The sequence below is a fragment of the Papio anubis genome, chromosome 3, assembly GCF_008728515.1.
Source record: "Papio anubis isolate 15944 chromosome 3, Panubis1.0, whole genome shotgun sequence".
NCBI classification, from domain to species: domain Eukaryota; kingdom Metazoa; phylum Chordata; class Mammalia; order Primates; family Cercopithecidae; genus Papio; species Papio anubis.
The window spans coordinates 115,204,086-115,226,487 of NC_044978.1; the positions used below are offsets into that span (position 1 = coordinate 115,204,086).

Genomic DNA, 22,402 nt, shown 5'->3' on the forward strand with positions numbered 1-22,402 from the left:
CTATGATATTAATAACATATTGGCATAATTCTTTTTGTATATGTCTTTATGGATCCATTAGCCCCCTCCAGAAAGGAGAGTGTGAACCACCACGCTCACTGTCTTCTCCTCTACTGCCCCCACTCTGTCGCCTTCCAGTCAGAAAAACAATGCCTGCAGCAGGTAGTATTAGGCAGGTCTGTGTTGCAGAGCCAAATATTCTCACCATTGGGACTTCTTAGAACTAGATAACTTGATGTAATTTAGGAGTAGCATAGTATCAGCCAAGAACTGCAAGCATCTCAGCTCAGCTTGGGCTTTTCAATAAGAAGGAAATGCTGTGCCTGTCATAGCTCTGAACAGAATTTTCCAGAGTAACTCTAGGATCACTTGAGGTCCTGAAGCTATCACATCATTTGGACCCTAGATGTCACTTTGGCTGAATTGCATAATTAGTCTCTCCAAGGGTGAGAAAATGAGTGTATGAGCAAGTGCACAATGGGACAGGTTGTACCCTACCTTTCTTCTCTCTCAGACTTACAGCACTTTGGTCTACAGTGTCTTCAGGGCCGCTTGGGTGAAAGAGGAATTATGGGTCCAGAGGTGTTTGTGCTCTTCTTTTCTGGAGGCTACTCCTAGAGTTGTGGGTGTCCTACAGTCATCGATTGCTAAGAGTGTATCAGTTAAATGAATGTGCAGTCAGCAAGACCTGAGGAGTTTACTGCATGAGGAAGCCAACTGAATGGCGTTTTCTCAAGTCATGTTTTGTGAGCTATAAATCTAGAGCAGTGAGGAGGGGTCTTGAACCCAGGAGGTTGCAGGGAGGCCACATCACACCATTGCATTCAAGCCTTGGTGGCAGAGCAAGACTCCGTCCCCCCATCAAAAAAAAAAAAAAAAAGAAAGAAAGAAAGAAGAAAAAAATTACCTCATTTGTACACCTTTTTTCCTTCAAATATGCTTTTGTTATTATTTCTAATACATTATCAATTGCATTTGTAATTTTAAGTAGTAAACTTCTTCTTCTTTTTTATTATTTGATACAAAAACCTATTTTTGTAGCAAATATTGACAGCATCTTTTGACTTCTTACCTTGTGAAAAAAAAAGGATGTAGGAACATCACACACTGGGGCCTGAAGGGGGGTAGGGGGTTAGGGGAGGGATAGTATTAAGAGAAATACCTAATGTAGGTGACAGGTTGATGGATGCAGCAAACCACCATGGCACGTGTATACCTATGTAACAATACTGCATATTCTGCACATGTACCCCAGAACTTAAAGTGTAATAATAATAAAAATGTTTTAAGTAGAAAAGAAAAAATAAAAAAAGGATGTTAGCATCCCTACTCTTTGCTGCTTCTGTTTTTGCTGCTTCCTTTCTAGACTTCTGTCATTGGTGCTTGTACTTTTTATTGTCAATATAGGTTAGATTTATATATACATATATTTTTCGAGACAGAGTTTCGCTCTTGTTGCCCAGGCTGGAGTGCAGTGGCGTGATCTTGGCTCACTGCCAACCTCTGCCTCCCGGGTTCAAGTGATTCTCCTGCCTCAGCTTCCTGAGTAGCTGGAATTACAGGCATGTGCCATCCCGCCTGGCTAATTTTGTATTTTTGATAGAGACGGGGTTTCTCCATGTTGGTCAGGCTGGTCTTGAACTCCTGATCCACCCACCTCAGCCTCCGAAAGTGCTGGGATTATAGGTGTGAGCCATCACGCCCGGCCTTTAGATTTATGTTCTTGTCTCTTATCTATAAAGTTTGTGCTTTCTTTATCAGTTTGTTCTAATGTTAGAAATACATGAATAGAATTTATATCATGACTATATGAATATGGTTTACTCTAAAGCTGTGTAATGAACTGTAAGTACATTTTCTTTTGAGTAGTTTTTCTTAAATGTGGAGTTTTAGATTGCATTTAAAATATTGCCTATCGTTACTATATTCCTAAGCTCTTTCAATATCTCAAGGATACTAATATACCTATAGAATCCCTTGATATCTCCTTGCAGATCTGCCCCTGCTATTAGTTCCTCTCTTCCCTACATTGCCCTCCTGCTTTACCAGACCGATTGCTTTCCAGACCACTGCACAATGGACATTCTGGCATGGACTTTCATTGTCATCCTGCATTGGAGACCATGTGTCTCTTTTTTCTTAGTTCATTCCCTCATTTTGCTTATCACACTGTCAATAACTTTGTATAAAAGGACAAATTAAGGTTATAATTTTTTGGAGTTTTTTTTTGGCCCCAGCTTTTCTGTATTATTTTTTTCATACTCAATTGATGATTTGGAAGCATATAGGATTCTTTATTGAAGATAATTTTCTTCTAGTCCTTTGAAGTCATGTTCCCATTATCTTCTACCATTCCACATTGCTTAAGAGAATTCCAAAATCCAATTCTTATAGCTTTTCCTTTCTAGATAGAACACTTTTGGATTTGTTTTTCATCCTTAGTGTTAACACGTTTCACAATGATTCGGCTGGGCGCGGTGGCTCACGCCTGTAATCCCAGCACTTTGGGAGGCCAAGGTGGATGGATCACGAGGTCAGGAGATTGAGACCATTCTGGCTAACACAGTGAAACCCCATCTCTACTAAAAATACAAAAAAAAAAAAAAAATTAGCTGGGCATTGTGGCAGGTTCCTATAGTCCCAGCTACTCAGCAGGCTGAGGCAGGAGAATGGTGTGAACCCGGGAGGCAGAGCTTGCAGTGAGCCGAGATCGCGCCACTGCACTCCAGCCTGGGTGACAGAGCCAGACCCCGTCTCAGCAAAAAAAAAAAAAAGTTTCAGAATGATTCATCTGCATACAAGAATTTTTTAAATTTTTTTTTGGTTTATTTTATTTTTCCCTAGGTGTCCTTGTGATCTGAAGAAATATGTCCTTTATCTCTGGGCTCTTGAATTCTCTTTGATAATGTTCTGGGATATTATATTCTCTTTGATAATGTTCTCTCCACAATTTTCCTTGTTCTGGCTTACTAGAACTATGATAATCAGATAATGGGGTTCCTGGACCTCTTATCTATTCTCTGATGTTTTCTGGCTCTTTACCCCCTCTTCCGTTGCTCTTTGGAAGACTCCTGTTATAATATTTTCTAACAGTTGTATTGAGGGTTTTTGTTTTGTTTTGTTTTGTGTTTTGCTATGTGTATAATCTCATACATACAGGTTTTAAGGTAATTATTGGTCTAGTCTAAAATCTTTTCCTTGTTCTATTTTTCATAGCTATCTCTTCATGTTTTGTGGATACAGTATCTTCTCAAATCTCTAAAAACTGATTAGAATTTTTATTTCAAGTTTTCTAAATGATATTTCTTTTTTGCAATTCTTTTGCCTGTTTTTTTATTTAAGGTATGGGTTTTAGTCTTGGGCTTCCTCTCTAAAACCACTGATGGTGCTCAGTTTTACATTTGCATTTCAAAAAGAGTATTTGCTTTGGTGTAAACAGGAAGCGTAATTCTGAGGGATGCTGTAAGCTCAAGAATTCAGAAGACTTTGCTCTGAGATACAAACACCTGGGCTGATTGCCCTGGTCTTTCTGAATACTTCTTTAGCAGAGCCCTGCAGTGTAAATGCTTTGGCTTTGGGTATTCTGCCCAGTAGGGGTGGTGTTATACTTTCTTGAATCCATCCCTTTCCTTGAATCCTTTCTAGCCTGTCCCTTACTCCTGCCTCCACTGTACTTGGCAGATTCCAATGTGAGTTTCTTCAGAGTTTTGCAGGGAAGATATTCTCTTTTTTAACTCCATGTCCTTCTGCATGGAGTTTTACACTGACATTTCCAAATAGCATAAATGGTGTCATGTTCTACTATTCTATCTGCTCTTCGTCCAGAAAGTTTTCAGAGTCTCTTGTCTATGTTGGTCTTCTATCTGTTCTTTTCATTGGTGTGGCTTTATACTTTTGTAAAAAAGTATTTTTTGTGAATCTGTCATTTTTAAAGTATCTAGGAAGGTTGAGGAGATAAACCCAGTTACTGTGTCACATACTAAGTTTACCATTTTGAATTAGTAGCCTACTTAAAGTATATATATATATATTTTTTGAGACAGAGTTTTGCTCTTGTTACCCAGGCTGGAGTGCAATGGTGTGATCTTGGCTCACCGCAACCTCTGTCTCCTGGGTTCAAGCGATTCTCCTGCCTCAGCCTCCCAAGTAACTGGGATTATAGGCATGCGCTACCATGCCCAGCTAATTTTGTGTTTTTAGTAGAGATGGAGTTTCTCCATGTTGGTCAGGCTGGGCTCAAACTTCTGAACTCAGGTGATCTGCCTGCCTCGGCCTCCCAAAGTGCTGGGATTACGGGCGTGAGCCACTGCGCCCAGCCTAAAGTGTTTTTAATTTGGATGCCTCATCAAATCGGAGAATTCTTCCACTCATCTGAATCAGTGAAATTTTACTATGTCTTGGAGCTGATGTCTACATATATATATATATATATGAGAGTAGATCAAACTTATCTAAATCAGACATTGTGTATGTGTCCTTGGAATGTTGTGGCTGCAGGAACCTACTGAAGATCCTCTTTACCTTGGCTTAGGGGCATTTAGTGAAAATCACTCTGGGTCAGTGGCTGTTTGGAATGAAGACAGCGAGATGCTCATTTACTTCTGTTATATTCCACCATTGATAGGTTTTCCTTCTTAGCCTTTAACTAGCTAGAATAGGCTTGCTGAAAGTACTATTCTTTTCTTTTACTGCTTTTGGGAGATAAAAAGGTCACAAATTATTTTATATGTTTTCATCACATTTTGGGGAGGGAACAGTATTTTCTTCATAATTTTATGTTGTGTGTGTGCGTGGGTGTGTGTCTATGTATATATGTGTGTTCCTGTATGTGTGTGTGAATATGAGACAGAGGAAGAGAACTACAATCACAAGTACTATAATCACAGGGACCACAGACTCCTTGAAGTACATTATAGGGACTTTTTTGTTTAGTAAATTTTGCAGTCTTTATATGTCTTTTGAATGCTTTCTCAGCTAAGTATAAATTTTGTATGCCTATTAATGTATGTGTGTGTGAGAAAGAGAGTGAAATATTTTTTAAGAAATTAAGCTACCTATTATATTTTATTCATTAATTCATTAATTCATTCATGTTGGGGTCTTGCTCTGTTGCTCAGGCTGGAGTGCAGTGATGTGACCATAGCCAACTGCAACCTTTAACTCCTGGGCTCAAACAGTCCTCTCCCTGCCCCACTGCCTCTCTAGTAGCTGGGACTACAGGTGTGCACCACCATACTCAGCTAACACTTAAAACATTTTTATAGAGATGGGCTCTCACTGTGTTGCTCACGGTGGTCTTGAACTCCTAGATTCAAGTGATTCTCCTGCTTTGGCCTCCCAAAATGCTGGGATTACAGGCATGAGCCACCATGCCTGGCCTAAGCTGCCTATTTTAGATCACAATAAAAATGATGTATCCAGTGCAATATTATTAGAATAAGACTCTCAATGAATTAGAGCATTTTGCTTTTGCTGGTTGAAATTTGAAAGAATTAGAAGAGATGGAACTTTTGTATTTGATATTGAGATGTATTAGACCTAACACTGACTCTTGGGAAAGGCCCGCAGAGTAGCCAGAAAATTAAAAAACAGGAATGAACAGGGTCAACGAAGTTGAGGTTAAATAGATTACCAAGGGGATTATAGATAACAAAGGTCCCGAAGGGCAGGGAATGGCTTTTAAAATAAGAGGATAGTATTTATGAAGCCTCATTGATGCAGGTATCTGTGACTTGACCTCTACACACTTCCAGCTCTCCATATAAGGACATCCTCTCTATTATCTTTGTCTCATACGTTAGGAATGACATCAGTTTTTGGCTTCAACTTTACTCACATACTTTGACAGTTATCTGGGTCTTTTGATGTCTTCTTTTCTCCACATTTGCTCCACTTTCCAAGACAATCATATGCTTTGAATGCTTTGAGTTATTTTAGTTTCTCCCAGCTTTTCTCTACCCCAGGCTCTCCTTTCCTTTAGCTGAGATCCTGACACTCAGCCTTATTTCTCCTCCATCCTCATATCCTCATTCCTTCTTCACAGATAATTTCTCTTTTTCCTCTTTATTGCTTCTTCTTTTCCCTCTGCTCAACGACAGGCTTTGGGCCAGTTTGGCAGAGTCTTTCAGTTCTGTTAGTTCTGGGCCAGCTACAAACTTCTTACTTATTTACTCTAAGGCTGTCCAAGTCTGAAGGCTCTTGGAGTGTGCACACAGCATCTCCCTCCATAGGAAATGGACTTTGCACAGTAGTGTTTATAGTAGTAACTCCAAACGGAGGTAAAATGATACCCCATTACTATTATTCATTCACAAAGTATTAAGTGCCACTAATGCCAAGGTCTGAGGCTATAACTACAAACAAGACAAACCAAGGGCCTTGCCTGTAGGCTCTTGGAGTTTACGTTATATAAAATAAAAACAAATGTTAAAAATATTTTAAACAAAACAAAACAATTAAAAAGGAAACAAGTAAAAATGCCGAAACTGATTTTTTCTTAGTTATGAAGTTCCTCCAAAGGGCACCTTCTGACTAATGATATGTTTATAATAACTTTCCTTAGTCTAATATTTAAAATATTTTTGTATTTTATTTAGGGTATGGGGGATCGAAGTGAGTTGGGGACCATAATGACATGCTTATTTTATTTTATTATTATTATTATTTTGTGGGTGAAAGCTATTAATAACCTGTTGCCATCTAAAACTAGGAAACTGGTCTCACAGAATTCCAAACTCTCTTTTAGCCTTCCTTCTAGACTTTGTCAGTCAAACTCATTGTAAATATCCTAAGTGATTTGTTCTCTTTGTCCCATTTTATTCCTGTTTTTAGTGAGTGAAATGGGAAGAAATTAGAACTGAAGTAACCTGAAATATGGAAAACTAACATAGAAATAATGGAGAATAGGCTGTACATATATTGTAGAATTTTACAAACACTTGGCTATGGCTATGAATGAAGACATTCAGAAGCATGTGGTGTAATTCTTTTACCATTATATTCCTGTTGCCTTTAGCATCCTTTGTCACAGAGCTGTGGTTTGCGACAAGTATTTAATTAGAATGGCAAACAGAGTGGCTGAGTTCAATATTTCCCCCCTTCTTTTCTTTATGAAAATGAGAAAGTAGAGTAATACCATCTCCATTTTTGGAACTGCTAAGTTGGAAACCAGGAACATAACTGCCTTAAACCTCTCTAGTGATGTTATTCTGCACATAATTGGCATGAAAATATAATATATTCTCTGTGGTTGTACATTACATTTTCTCTTTATTAGCCATGATGAAGTTTATGTGTTTATGCAAATAACACTGAGAGATGTTTCCTTCTCAGAGGCAGTGGGATTGGCATTATGAGAGCCATGTTTCCATTATGGTTTTACTGCTTGCTATGTGACCATGAACTTCACCTCCTTGAAGTTCGTTTGTTTATTATCAAACTAACCTCACAGTGTTGATATGAGGATTAAGTAAGATAATGTGAGTTCAGGTACCTAGTACTCAAAAAGATTAGTTGACCGTTACTCTTGAATATAGACATTTTCTAGTAGGTTTGTTATGCCAGCAAAGGGAGAAGAAAGAACATCAATGAGTCAATGTGGGTGTAGAACACATACATTATTCCGAAATGACATTTATTGTTAGTTTTATGGTCCCAAGCAGTGAAAATCAGACCCATACCTCCAAATATTCTGACAAGAACATGCAGATCCACTTGTATGTCTATTACATGTAAGTTATCTTAGTTGTTTTTTTGTGCTACAAATGTTATTTAATATTAAGAATAAAAAAAATTCAATTTATTTCATAGGCCATGAGATCTTTGTTTTAGCTTGTCCCTGGGTTCTCTATTGGCTCATTATGGAGGTATGAGGTGAGGAGGACATTTATGTGTCGTTGTATTACATTAATATGTACACATTCAAATATCTTCTTTCTGTGCCATAGATTCTTCTCACCCCTTTTTATTGTAACTAATAGTTATAATTGCAAAGGACTTTATGAATTGCTACATGTGTGCTAAAGAATAACAATGATTTTCAAACTCAGTACAGAATGTAATTAATTTTTATAGCAACAGTATGTACCTGCCAAGTGGGTACTTTGAAAATGAAATTGTTTCTGATTGTGTGAAACTGCTTGAAAATGCGATTCTGCAAAGCTTTCTTTTTCTTATGGCCAGAAAATAGTGATATGGAAATTAATTATGATTATGCACTTGAGACTGGTTCTTCTGCTTTTCTTTCTTTCTTTTTTTTTTGTTTTAAGGAATCTTAAAAAACACAAAGTTTCTTTGGACCAAGAACAAGCATAAGATGTTTTTACACCCCGGATTTTAGGTGGAAAGGGCCTATTGGTTGTAGCTTTGAGTGAATGAATCACCACTTGCCCAAGAAGCAACATACTTTAGGGTACACTTGTATTTCACCTTTTTGGTGCAAGGTGACGTTTTTCTCTAGCATCCTTACTTGCTCAGGATTGCAGTATAATGTGTTTACATTATAGGCCAAAATCTAAGTAGAAAACACTGATTTATTCTGACAATATGTCTTCTGAAATGTCAGATGTAAAATATTCACAAGAATGTTGTTAGGGACCTGTTTTTTAACACCTTCCCATGTTAGCAAAAAAGCCACACACAAATTTCTAATTCCCATGTATAATCTGGTCGATAATCTCTTTCGGCCCTCATTTTTTTTTTTCTTGGATTTGAGTGATATGTTTCTGGAAAAGGCTGATTAAACAGTGAGTTTCCAAAACAAAATTATTTATTTGGTTGTATAGGCGAGGATTCAGAGGAAAAGCCAGATAACCTCTTTGTGTGTTTATGTGACAAGGTTGATAAGTTAATGATTTGCTTGAGATATGATAGTTTAGAGCAGTAGCTTGGAGGAGGGCAAGGTTATTAGACTTACCTCTCGGGCAATACCCCTCCAACATTTATACTTCTTTCAACTTAGATTCCGACTAGTATAGATACTGTTAAGATAACTGGTTTATTTAGAGCAGTGGTTCTCAATCTTCAGCATGATTCAGAGTCCCCTGGAGGGCTTGTTAAAATGCACATTGGTGTCCACCCTCCCCGCTCATACCCACAGTGTTGATAGAATTTGTCAGGCATATTCAAAGAAGAATTGGTACTAAATCTTTTGACACTATTCCATAAGATAGAGAAAGAAGGTATTTCATTCTATGAAGCCAGCATCACCCTAATACCCAAACCAGGAAAGGACATAATCAAAAAACAAAACTACAGACTGATATCTTTGATGAACATAGATGCCAAAATCCTTAACAAAATGCTAACTAACCGAATGCAACAACATATCAAAAAGATAATCCACCATGATCAAGTGGGTTTCATACCAGGCATGCAGGGATGGTTTAACATATGCAAGTCAATAAATGTGATACAGCATATAAACAGAATTAAAAACAAAAAAAGTCACCTGATCATCTCAATAAATGCAGAAAACGCATTCAGCAAAATCCAGCATCCCTTTCTCATTAAAACTCTCAGCAAAATAGGCATACAAGGGACATACCCCAATGTAATAAGAGCCATCTATAACAAACCCACAGCCAACATAATACTGAATGGGGAAAAGTTGGAAGCATTCCTTCTGAGACCTGGAACAAGACAAGGATGCCCATTCTCACCACCCCTTTTCGACATAACACAGAAAGTCCCTAGCCAGAGTAATCAGACAAGAGAAAGAAATAAATGGCATCCAAATCAGTAAAAAGGAAGTCAAACTGCCACTGTTTGCTGATGATATGACTGTTTACATTAAAAACCCTAAAGACTCTTCCAGAAAGCTCTAAGAACTAACAAAAGATTTCAGCAAATTTTCTGGATACAAGATTAATGTACACAAATCGTTAGCTCTTCTGTACACCAACAGCAACTCAACGGAGAATCAAATCAACAATGCATCCTCTTTTACAGTAGCTGCAAAAAAAAAAAAAAAAAAAACTTAGGAATATACTTAATGAAGGAAGCAAAAGACATCAACAAGGAAAACTGTAAAACACTGCTGAAAGAAATAATTGATGACACAAACAAATGGAAACACATCCCATGCTCATAGATGGGTAGAATCAATATTGTGAAAATGACAGTACTGTCAAAGGAAATCTACAAATTTAACACAAATTCTATCAAAATACCACCATCATTCTTCACAGAATTAGAAAAAACAATTTCAGAATTTATATGGGATCAAAAAAGAGTCTGCATAGCCAAAGCAAGGCTAAGCAAAAAGAACACATCTGGAGACATCACACTACCTGGTTTCAAACTATATTAAAAGGTCATAGTCACCAAAACAGCATGGTGCTATTATAAAAAGAGGCACATAGACCAATGGAACAGAATAGAGAACCCAGAAATAAACCCAAATACTTACAGCCAACTGATCTCCAACAAAGCAAACAAAAACATAAAGTGGGGAAAGGACGCCCTTTTCAACAAATGGTGCTGGGATAATCGGCTAGCCGCATATAGGAGAATGAAACTGGATTCTCATCTCTCAACTTATACAAAAATCAACTCAAGATGGATTAAGGACTTAAATCTAAGACCTGAAACTATAAAAATTCTAGAAGAGAACATTGGAAAGACCCTTATAAACATTAGCTTAAACAAGGATTTCATGACCAAGAATCCAAAAGCAAATACAATAGAAACAAAGATAAATCGTTAGGACTTAATTAAAGAGTTTTGCACAGCGAAAGAAACAGTCAGCAAAGTAAACAGACAACCCACAGAGTGGGAGAAACTCTTCACATTCTGTACATCTGACAGAGGACTAATAACCAGAATCTACAACAAACTCAAACAAATAAGTAAGAAAAAAAAAAATCCCATCAAAAAGTGAGCTAAGGACATGAATAGACAGTTCTCAAAAGAAGATATACAAATGGCCCAACAAACATGAAAAAAATGCCCAACATCAATAATGATCGGGGAAATGCAAATCAAAGCCACAATGCAAAACCACCTTACTCCTGCAAGAATGGCTGTAATCAAAAAATCAAAAAACAGTAAATGTTGGTGTGGATGCAGTGATCAGGGAACACTTCTACACTGCTGAGGGGAATGTAAACTAGTGCAGCTGCTATGGAAAACAGTGTAGAAATTCCCTAAAGAACTAAAAGTAGAACTACTATAGCAGCACAATTCACAATTGCAGAATCGAGGAACCAACTCGAATGCCCATCAATTGATGAGTGGATAAAGAAACTGTGGTATATTTATAGGATGGAATACTACTCAACCTTAAAAAGAATGAATTAATGGCATTTGCAGCGACCTGGATGAGATTGGAGACCGTTATTCTAAGTGAAGTAACTCAGAAATGGAAAACCAAATGTCTTATGTTCTCACTGGTGTGTGGGAGCTAAGCTATGAGGACGCAAAGGCATAAGAATGGTACAGTGGACTTTGGGAACTTGAGGGGAAGTGTAGGAGGGGGTGAGGGATTAAAGACAACAAATATGGTGCAGTATATATTGCTTGGGTGATGACTACACCAAAATCTCACAAATCACCACTACAGAACTTACATAGCCAAATACTGCCTGTACCCCAGTCACTTATGAGAAAAATAAAATAAAGAATTGGTCTTGCCTGGGTGTCAATAATCTGCCTTTCTAACAAGTCTACAGGTGATGTGGATATTGCTGGTGTGGAGACCTCACTATAGAAACCACTGATTTAGAGCATTGGGAAGGATTTGTCTCTGCCTCAAGGTCTTGGGAAGTCAGGATGGGGAGTTTGGTAGGGAGGGGGATGGAAAAAGATTGAAGAATGCTGATCATCTTGCTTAGTTACTAGAAATGTTGACTAGCAGATTCTTGCAGTGTTAAGCGTTAGTGAAGCTGTTAATATTAATTACTTTTATCAGTGAGAATCAGAGAAAGTTAGGAGAGGAAACAGATTTGATTATTTCTTAATACTAGTCTTCTCTTCCTCATCTGATTCTTGCATTTTTCTTGGACCTGCACCTTTCTCTTGCTCCTCATATAGTATAAATATAGATAGCCATACTATCACTGTCTTTCAGAAATGCAAAGAATGATGGGTATATAAGGTTTCTTGGAAAAGCTGTCACATCAATCAAGATTACCATTATAATGAAAACCTCATTAATTTGGCTTCTATCTATTCAGATTTTGCAGCAGTTAGGACAGCGCTTGGGCTGAAATGTGCCTTTACAGTATTTATAAAGAGTGCCTATAGCAAATCAATGACTTTAGGCTATTGGCTAGGAAGTTTAAATTACTTAATGGAAAACTGACTTAAATTTATTTCAGTACTGCCACTTACATATAAATGATTTGATGAGTAGAAATTTGTCTTACCTATTTATTTACATAAGATATTTTTAACTTATGATTAGGATTGCTAAGGCTTCATTGCTTTAGGATTGTATAATTCATATTTCTTCACTTATTCAGGCAGAACTTTTACCCAGTTAGTCCAAATAGCTAGTTTTGTTTTTAAATATAAAGTGCAAAATTGTCTGTACTCATCATTTTCTATTAGTTTCAATCTCAGCATTAGTTGGGGGCATTCAAGATTGTACCTAGTGTCTTTTGTTTTGAGTGGACACTAGAAATCTAATATGTGGCTCAAGGAAGAAAAAGTGCCCTGCAAAGGGGTTCTTTTAATTTTGCACATAAAGCACATTTTCAAATGTTATTTTCCTTTGAATAATGCCCTGTGCTTAAATTTTCCTAGAATAAAACACCCAACCAGGTAAAAGATTTAAGAGATCTAGGCCATGCTTACTCGATGAAATGCAACAGAGTGGAAAATATCCTGTCTTGCCAGTTCAAGGAAATTACAATTTTTCTGATCTGGAGTTAAAAGGAATTATATTTAAAGAGCTGCTGTTATGTAGGCATTAACTTATTAGGGGTAGATTTTAGTCTTTTGTGAAATTATATGTTGAAGTCTTTATCTGAAGGAATTAAAGTCTGTAATCTAAAGAATTATTTGGAAGCAAATGTGAAGCTATGTTAGAACTTCGTTGCTTCTTTTCAACCCTTGTCCTTCTGCTGTAAAGACCAGCCTGAGTCAGATCATTGAGGATTAAGGATGAATGTATTACTCAGCACCCTGCAGCAGTTGGGTCAAACGTCTTGGCTTTGAAAAGTTAGTTTTTTTGCTTAGCAAGTCTAGAAATTTCAGGTCCAACTGCAGAATGAAAGTCCAATATTCTGTTGATTAACATGGTCTACTTGAAAACAGTCTGTGGCTCTTCTACATGTCCTTCCTCTCTATTCATGTATGATAGTGTCTGAAATCACTGGATGGATCACCAGTGAACCATATTGGCAGCTGCTATATGGTCAGGGAGATTGGTTCCCATGTAGTATTCCGATGACATCCATCCCTTCACTTGGAGAAGAGATTTAACATGTTAAGGGGGAAAAGAGGATATGCTTATTTTATTCTGGCAAATGGAAATGCAGAGAAGTAAGAGATCCTGTGATAACACTACATTGAGGCAAAGAGTGAGGATTCTAAATCAGATGCCCACTAAGGAGAAATATGCTTGATCCAAGTGTTAGCCAGAGAAGGGAACACTTCGACCAAGACTTTTCAGGTGGATCGGAGTGAGTGGCGTTCTAGGAAGGGCTGCCAAGGCCTCGGGGAGAGGAGGTCTGGGCCTGGCATCCAGGGTCAGCCCTGCTGAAGATGAGGAAGCAGCTGCTCTCTGCAGGCAACAGGAAAAGGAAAGGAAACCAGATAGATTCGCATGTATGTAAATGGCAATGATAAAGAGTGAACAAAACCAGGAACAAATTTATTTTTATGCTTATTGTCTTAGAAGTTTCTTTCAAAGTTTAGCTTACCTTGAAATTGAACCAGGCAATAAGTCTTAACTACGGTATTTGGGATTTTATATACTTTGCATTTAACTATGTTTGTACTCCAACCTAGACTCTGGAAAACTCTTCAGAAGAATCCTAGAGTGGTTAAAAGTATCATCACCATTTCCATCATCATCTACTAGTGTTTATTAAGTATACCATCACAATCTTTGTGTTCTTGAAAAGAAGTCTTTAATTAGAGTTTACTTGTGTTTTTCCAGGTAGCCCAGCCATGACCCATAGGAATCTGACTTCCTCCAGTCTGAATGATATTTCTGATAAACCGGAGAAGGACCAGGTAAGCAAAAAATTCTTGCTTCTTTGAAATGTAAGAGAACATATATCTAAAAGATGCTGAGAAAGGATTAGAGGTGATGGTTGCTTCACTTAAAATGGACCTTTATGTGCAGACAACAGTTTTCACCTTCCTTGGGAGAAGGAGAAGCAGTGTGTGAAGGGAGCTGGAATCACAAGGGAAAAATTTCAGTCTACTTCAGCTGTTGCAGATTTATTCACTTGGACAATTAAAATCTTAGAGAAATAGTTGTCTCAGCTTTAAAATAGTAATAACCTCTGACTTGTGTTTATTCTAGGGATTAAGTGGGATAACTTATGAAAAAAGTATTTTGGTAAATTATAAAGAAATACTGGCCAGGCACAGTGGCTCACGCCTGTAATCCCAGCACTTTGGGAGGCTGAGGTGGGGAGATCACTTGAGGCCAGGAGTTGGAGACCAGTCTGGCCAACATGACGAAACCCTGTCTCTACTAAAACCACAAAAATTAGCCAGGCATGGTGGCACAGGCCTGTAATCCCAGCTACTCCAGAGGCTGAAGCATGAGAATTGCTTGAATCTGGGAGGCAGAGGTTGCAGTGCGCTGAGATCGCACCATATATATTTGTTTGTCTGTTAAAACATATAGTTGAATGAAGAGCAATCAGGTTTTGAATATCTGTTTGCTTTCTTTTGAAGAGAATGTGGTGTAAACTGGGCCGTTTTTTCTTTCATCTGAGTAAATATCTGTGCAAGAAAATTGTATTTTAAGAATATAGCATGTGGAAAAATGATGCCTCCTAAATTAAAAAATTTCAAAGTTTTGAAGAAATGAAAGCAGCATATTTAAAAAATCATAGAAATCTTAAGACTGTTTCCCCAGGGTTGAAGGGGAAGTAGCATATACTGGAAAGAAGAAGGAACATGAAGCAAGAAAATCTGGTCTTGCTACTTATTCCAAAACTGGCTAGTTGTGTGATGATGGACACTAGTTTTGTTCTTTGCTAAGAGGAAACTATAATATATAACTCACCCCAGAAAATCAAATATCTGATTCTTGCTCTTTTAACTTACCATTTGTCTTTTGATATAGTAGAAGAGTATGGTTCTAGTTGACTTGATGCTTGATATGCTAATTGTACAGTTAGCCCTCCATATCCATGGATTTAAGCAACCATGGACAGAATGAAAATTGTGTCTGTGCTGAACACATGCACACTTTTTTTCTTGTCATTATTCTCTAAGTAATACATCATAGCAACTGTTTACATGGCATTTATACTAGGTATTATAAGTAATCTAGAGCAATTTAAACTGTATATGAGGATGTGTGTAGGTTATATGCAAATTAGTATGCCATTTTATATCAGGGACTTAAGCATTGTCCAGTTTTGTTATCTGATGGAGGTCATGGAATCAATCCCCAGCGGATACTGAGGGATGACTTGTTCTTTCTCTTTCTGCCTTTTAAGTGGGTGAGTTTGAAGATTCCTCTTTTCACACTTTGCTGATTTTTTCCAAAAAGCCATATTCATGATGGTGTTCCTCTTTAACTGACAGCACTTGTAGTCATAGAGGTTTTTAGGCCTTGGTGAATTTTAGAAAGTACGGGAAGGGTGTACATTCCATTCTATTCTCCCCTCCCCTCCCCTTCCCTTCCCTCCCCTCCGCTTCCCTTCCCTCCCCTCCCCTTCTCCATACCTCCCTCTCTCCCTCCCTCCCTTCCTCCCTTCCTCCGTAGTAGTGTCTTCATCATCTCAGATCTGAATTGCTAGAAAAGCTGTTGGAATTGATCCCCTGTCCCCATTTTCTCTCAATTCAGTATACTTTTTACATAGTTGCTCTCATTTTTCTATTCTACATTAAAAATGGATAATGGCTTCCTATCATTTTAAGTTCAGGACTTCTTGATGACCTTTATGATGCTCTGAAATCTCAAGTTATCCATCTTGTCTTCATTTATTCATTTGTGTTCCCCAGAAGAGGGACTCTGTTTAGGTCAGGACTAATTTCTTTACTTACCTCCCGCTTTACATTGAGATAAATTCTTGACTCCTTGAGCTGCTCCTTCAGATGCTAATGTGGATTGTCACCTTCCTTTCATCTGTCTACCTCTTGAAATGATCAGGAAGAAGAGCATTTAAATATGGGTACATTGGTAGGTACATATCAGTAGTGGAAAAGGGAGAACTCAGGCCACTAGAAGTTTTCTTAAATCTATTTCGCACATTTTGTCTCCATTCATTGTTTACCAAGCCATGCTGATTATTTGTAAGGTTTGCCATGAGTCTTAGTACTGGATAAGGCGGTATACTAATTAGGCTTAGGAATATCTTGTTGAGTTCTTGAGGAAGCCTTCTTTTATTAAGGGCAGCTCTCCTCTTGCCAGGAATTTGACAAGAAGCAGCTGGTAAATGCTGACAGATACATTTACTAACTTATTGGGTCTTTTAATATCTGGGCATATGCAGAAGAAATCTGATGGCTTAAGATGCATATTACATAAAATTTTGATTCCAGTAGTAGAAGAAATATGTGGAACATTTTTTATGGGTATTGATTTTGTTATAAAGCCCATGGGAATGGAGTCTTTAAAACCAAAATCTTCAGTACCTTTCACTAGCATCTCATAGTGATCAAGGTTCATGTTAAGATGAAGCGAGGAAAATTTAATTCAGGAATGTTCCTTTTGTTTTCAAAGCCAGCAAAGGAAGGTTGATGAATATATAATTATAAGAGCAACTATTAATCTAATTTGTGTCTATTACAGGATTTATAGTTAATCCAATGAGTTCTTCAGGAAGAAACTCCATTCTCTCTTCCTACCAGAGTTTGAAGAGAGGCTTTTGTAACTAATTCATAATCTCTTCTACAACCAAAGGTACAGATACAGAAATCAAACTAACATTTTCAGTTTCTATACCTACTATTTTGGTAACTTCAAATACAAAAACTCCTGGATCATTTTAGGGCAAGAAAAAGGAAAGTGGATTTGCAAGTAAGATGAAGCTGTGATAAACCCTGGCTTTTATTTATTTATTTTTTAACCCATTTTTTCTCTGTTTGGACAGGAAAAAAAAAGGTTTCCAGGCTTATATTTGTTTTGAGAAAGCTTTTATAATTAATTAGCCAGTGTCCTGGAAGTGATCTTGGCGGTAAACTCAAACTTGTCTTGTGTACTTGTCCAAGTTGGCCCCAAAATCTTCCATCTGACCAGTACTGAAATTTCTGATTGACTGATTATTCTGCCTGGATACAATCTGAACAGTTGTGATGGTGCCTTGCAACTTCTTGGAGCTGTCTAACTTCTTAGTAGCACAAAGAATGGGTTTAATGTTCAGAGTTATGAAGAGGAACAGAATTGCTCTTTCTGACAGCTACATAGTGACAGAATTTGAGGGCATATTTTTTTATGAGATTCTGTTTTGGGAAAACAGAAGAAACAAATCTGTGGGCTGCACTTTTTCTTTCTGGCTTTGCCAAGCCTATGTGCTTACGATTTCAGTAGCGGCTGCTTTATTGAAAAATGGCTTAAAATAGTTAACAGCAGAAGAAGAGCATAGCCAAAATTTAGGTGATTCAGTGCTTTAGCCATATTCCAACTTGGATGTTATATTTATTAAGCAGAAAAACACCTGTGGAGAAATAGATTTAAAAAATACATCTGGAGTTCATCTAGTTGTAAATCTACATAAATAATCTCTTCTATTTTGCTGCTATGGAGTATTTTTTTACATTATCTAATTATATTTCTTGATTACCTTTGATTTATTTTTCTATTTCTTCTTATTCTTTTTCTGTTCTTTTAGAAATTTACATGTGAGGTGGGTGCTTATCAACTGCAGTGGCTTTAGTTACAGTTTTCATATGAATATGGCTTCAGCTATGAGAATAAGAAAGAGCCTTTTTCTTCATTTTACCCCTTAGCTTTAACTCTTGTAGAAATACTGTGCTGAGTGGTGCAATGGCTTAAAAAAAGTTGACTTTTTCCAGGTTGATTAATAATGCAATAACATCTCACAATTACATGTCCAACCTCAAGTGAAATTGTAGTCTGTTGATTGCAGTGGATGCAGTAGATGTAGAAATAGCCTGCAGATTCTCAGGGGGACACTTGAGGTCCACATAACCTTGTAACTGCTTATCTGGTTATTATTTCTGTGATATTCATTATTTAACTGGCTAATCTGAGAATCTATTCCATAGGTCTCGTGGTGGAGTTTTGTGTAGGGTTAATTTCTAAAACGTATTAGGATCATTTTTAGCACTGTCTATTGCCTATTATGTTTAAATATATTTTGCTGCCTTGATTCCTATGTTTGAAGTCTTGGTCTTTTAAAGAAATAGACCTGAATTTAAGTATTTTGTCAGAAAGTATGAGGATGAAACCATTAAACCATGTATAAGTTTAAAGTTGCTATGCCACAACTATCTTAAAATGAGATCTAGAAGGAAACATCCTGTGATTATTGGGGAAATAACCCCCAATCCTTTTCTTACACATACATGATATAGGAGTGAGTCAACCCAGTCCACTGAGATGACTTCTTTTCATGATTTTGAACATAGAGTTCCATCCCAGGGCTCACATAAAGCTTCTCTTAGCATTATAGTTATTTCATGCTCACAGTGAAGGAAAAGGACAAAAGTACCTCCTTTTTCTTTCCATGGCTCAGTCAAAAAAACCTACAGTTCACACTGAATATGGGTGGTCTTACTTCACCCTTCAGAGGAGGTACAGTGTCTAAGAAAGCTTCATGTCTTCTGAGGTTATAATAATTGTCTTTAGCATGTTTTCAGGGAGCAGTGAGACATTACTGTGTCAGAGGAGCTCCAGATGGAATCACATCTGTGAAAACCTAAGAACAAAGGCGTGTTGTGAGAAGGTAGTTAGGGTCCTTAGAGGTCCTTAGTCACTACAGTTTTGGTGACTTTGGTGAGCATCTCTCTGGCTCAGCACCTACAGCTTTCCTTCAGCCAGGTGTTCCTGAGGGGCACTTGTATAGCCATGCAATGATATCCTTGGGCCCCTTTCACAGGGGAACAGCTTGTGCTTAGCTAATTAACAAAACATGTTTGTCATTATCTTTTCCCTCTCTACGAGAAATTTGGCTTAAGATAGCTTCCTTTTCCCATTCTATGCTTCTCCCATATTCTTAAAGCTTAAACAGTTGACAGGGATTAGTGGGGTTTGAGAAGCATTGATATTAGTACCGATTTATAGAATGTATGTATTTTAAAATTGGGACAGTTGCATCTCTGCATTTATTAATGTTGTACATTCTTAAAAGCTATTTGTCTGGAATAGAAAATTAGTACTCATTTTAGAATGGGTTTTGTATCAGCTTTAAAATGAAGCAGATGATCCTATATGAAGTAAACTGAACTCTATCTCGTGTATTATTTTAGGAAAAAAGGAGCCTTTTGTGAAATTTAGAGCTATGGTTTTAATTAACTGCAGCTACAATGAATTTGAACTCCTAAAACACCCCGTCACTGCATGCAGCTGTGATTTGAATTCATTCATTCATTCATTCATTCATTCAAAATGTATATTCTGTGCTAGAAAATGTTCTTAGTTGTGGGTTCCAGAAGTGAATGAAACAGATACATCTTTTGACTCGTGGAACTTCCATGCTTTTGGGAAGAGAGAGACAGTAAACAAGAAAAACAATAAATACGTAGGATAATTTCACATAATCATAAGTGCTATCTTGAAAATAAAGCAGGGTAAAGTGGAGAGGTACAGGAAAACTATTTTAAAAACTATTTTACGGAAGAGGGTTAGCCAGTAAGGAGAGGATCTGGAGAGAGAGGTTTCTAGGCTGAGCAAAAAGCAAGAGTAGAAAGCTAAGGCAGAAATGAAGATGGTGTATTCAAGAAACAGGAAAAAAAGTGTCATAAGTGACTGGAGCAAATGTAGCAGGTGCGCAGTGGTAGAGAAGTCAGAAAAATATGCCAGAGGCCCTTTTTATGTTATTCTAAGTGCAGTGAGACACTCTCTTAGGATTTTTACCTAGAGTGTTGTATGTTCTGATTTACATTTTAAAAAGCTCACTAGAGATACAATGTGATAGGATGGAGAAATTTGTGAATGTTTTGGATCATCTGGTGTTATTCCTATATTAAGTATTGTATGAGTACCCCAGTGCATTAAAATGAGAGCTCGCAGACCCATAAGAGCCCATTTCTTAATGTGTTAGCTATAGCCATTAAGACCTTATTACTATCAGCAAAGGAAATTCTTCTCTGCTGTAGAAATATTGTAAGAAAGAAAAAGAGTTTCCCAGTTAAAAGATCATCCATGTACTGTTAATTATATTACATTATTAATTAGTAAATATTAATTATTGAAATATTTAATGCACTAGAAGTGGGTGTAAGCCACCAAGAATAGTGAGATTGAATTTCTGAGTAATTATATTTGCTCCTGTGGTCCTCTTGATATTACTGTTGGCTAACATCAGGCATGCCAACTGGCTAATGACACATGATTCATGAAACCTTCACTGGAGTCCTCTCTGAGGAATGGTAACGGGAAATCTTCTTAGTCTTTATGGTTCAGAAAGGAGCATCAGGATGTGTAGGAACAGGACAGAACAGCCAAAAAGGGATTCTGTGCCACATTCTTACCTGTTCCTGTGAAAGAATTGAACTCTGGTAGCACTGCATCCCTGTATTCAACATTTAACCGAAGAAATTGTAGCTATTACATATATTAATAAACTGGCATGTTTTACATTTGATGTCACTTTTTTCTCTTTTCAATATGTAGCATTCTGCCAGTATGCCAATACCAGGAATATACCTAGAATATATTTCAGAGAACAGTAGCATGCTGTCAGCAATAATCTTTGATGGACGTATACTCTCACATCACAAGTTACTTACATCTGACAGAAACTTCATAAAAGAAACGAACATTTTTCTTCTTGGAAGTGGCAAATTGTTACAAAACCAGAAAACAGCAATACCTTGTGATGAACACTCTTAGTTCATCTGAGTACAGTTTTTAAAACTTTATAGTAATTGTAAATATATATATCGGGAATCATTCTTTTTTTTTTTTCTTTTCTTTTCGAGACAGAGTCTCACTGTTACCCAGGCTGGAGTACAGTGGCACAATCTTGGCTCACTGCAGCCTCCACCTTTTGGGCTTAAGCTATCCTCTTACCTCAGCCTCCTGAATAGTAGGGACTACAGGTGTACACCACCATGCCCAGCCAGTTTTTTTTTTTTTTTTTGCATATATATATAGAGACATGCAGTTTTGCCACGTTGCCCAGGCTGGTCTTGAATTCCTGGGCTCAAGCAATGTGCCTGTCTTGACCTCCCAAAGTGCTGGGATTATAAGCATGAGCCACTATGCCCCGCCCATGGAATCATTCTTTATTTACTGTAGTAACATGTTATTATCCACAATTTTTAAAAAAACTTTAGAATTTTCTGATTCAAAATATACAACAATGCTGTAAAATTTAAACAAAGCAAAAATGAATAAAATAAAAAATGAAAATTCTTAAAGTCAAATCCTTTAAAATAACTACCATTAGCAGCTTGATGTTGAGTCTAATGAACTTTTCTGATATATGAATACTTATATATTTATATATAAATAATAAAAATGTGATTGTATTGTTCTAAAATATGATTTTTTTAACTTAACAATGCAGTGGGCACCCACCTTATTCTCCTTAAAGGCTATATAGTATATATGAATTATATTTTATTGATTCTATCTTCCGTGACTAGATATTTTCAGTTCTTTGCTGTACCAATAAGCCTTTAAGAAGTACCCTTATTGTAATTTTTCTACATTGTTTCATGAGTATTTCTGGAGGAGAAATTTTTATAAGTGGAATTGCTGGATTACCATGTATTGCAAATTTAATTACCTTCCCAAAAGATTATATGAGTTATATTCTGGATCTTTAAACACTTTATTGAATCCGCCTCCACTGCTAAGATACTATTTGCTGGTCAGATTTTAGTTTATTCTTTATGTTTCACTCCACTGAAAGCTTAGCGACTCAAAATGAAAAGAATCTCAATATCTAGCATTTGCCTCCCAGCTCACTTTGGGGGCTTTTGTCAGAAGCTTAAAGTATAGAAATTAAAACTGGGTTTATTTTCCTTATGTAATTGGATGTCCGAGCTGGCTAATCACTTGTATTCTGAAGTAGGGAGGTGAAAAGTGCAGTGGGTAGACTTGGCCACCTGTCTGTTTCTTCTTGCTTTGACTGAA

The 22,402-nt window shown here is 37.1% G+C and overlaps 1 protein-coding gene across 6 annotated transcripts in view; it reads left to right on the forward strand.

Moving 5' to 3' along the window:
• Positions 1–22,402, forward strand: part of SLC4A4 (solute carrier family 4 member 4) — a 494,300-nt gene that overhangs the window by 303,775 nt on the left and 168,123 nt on the right. For all 6 annotated transcript variants that reach the window (XM_031664484.1, XM_031664486.1, XM_031664485.1 and 3 more), the window contains one exon: positions 14,105–14,181. In XM_031664484.1, the coding sequence (XP_031520344.1) occupies positions 14,105–14,181 (77 nt within the window). The remainder of the gene's footprint in view (positions 1–14,104; positions 14,182–22,402) is intronic.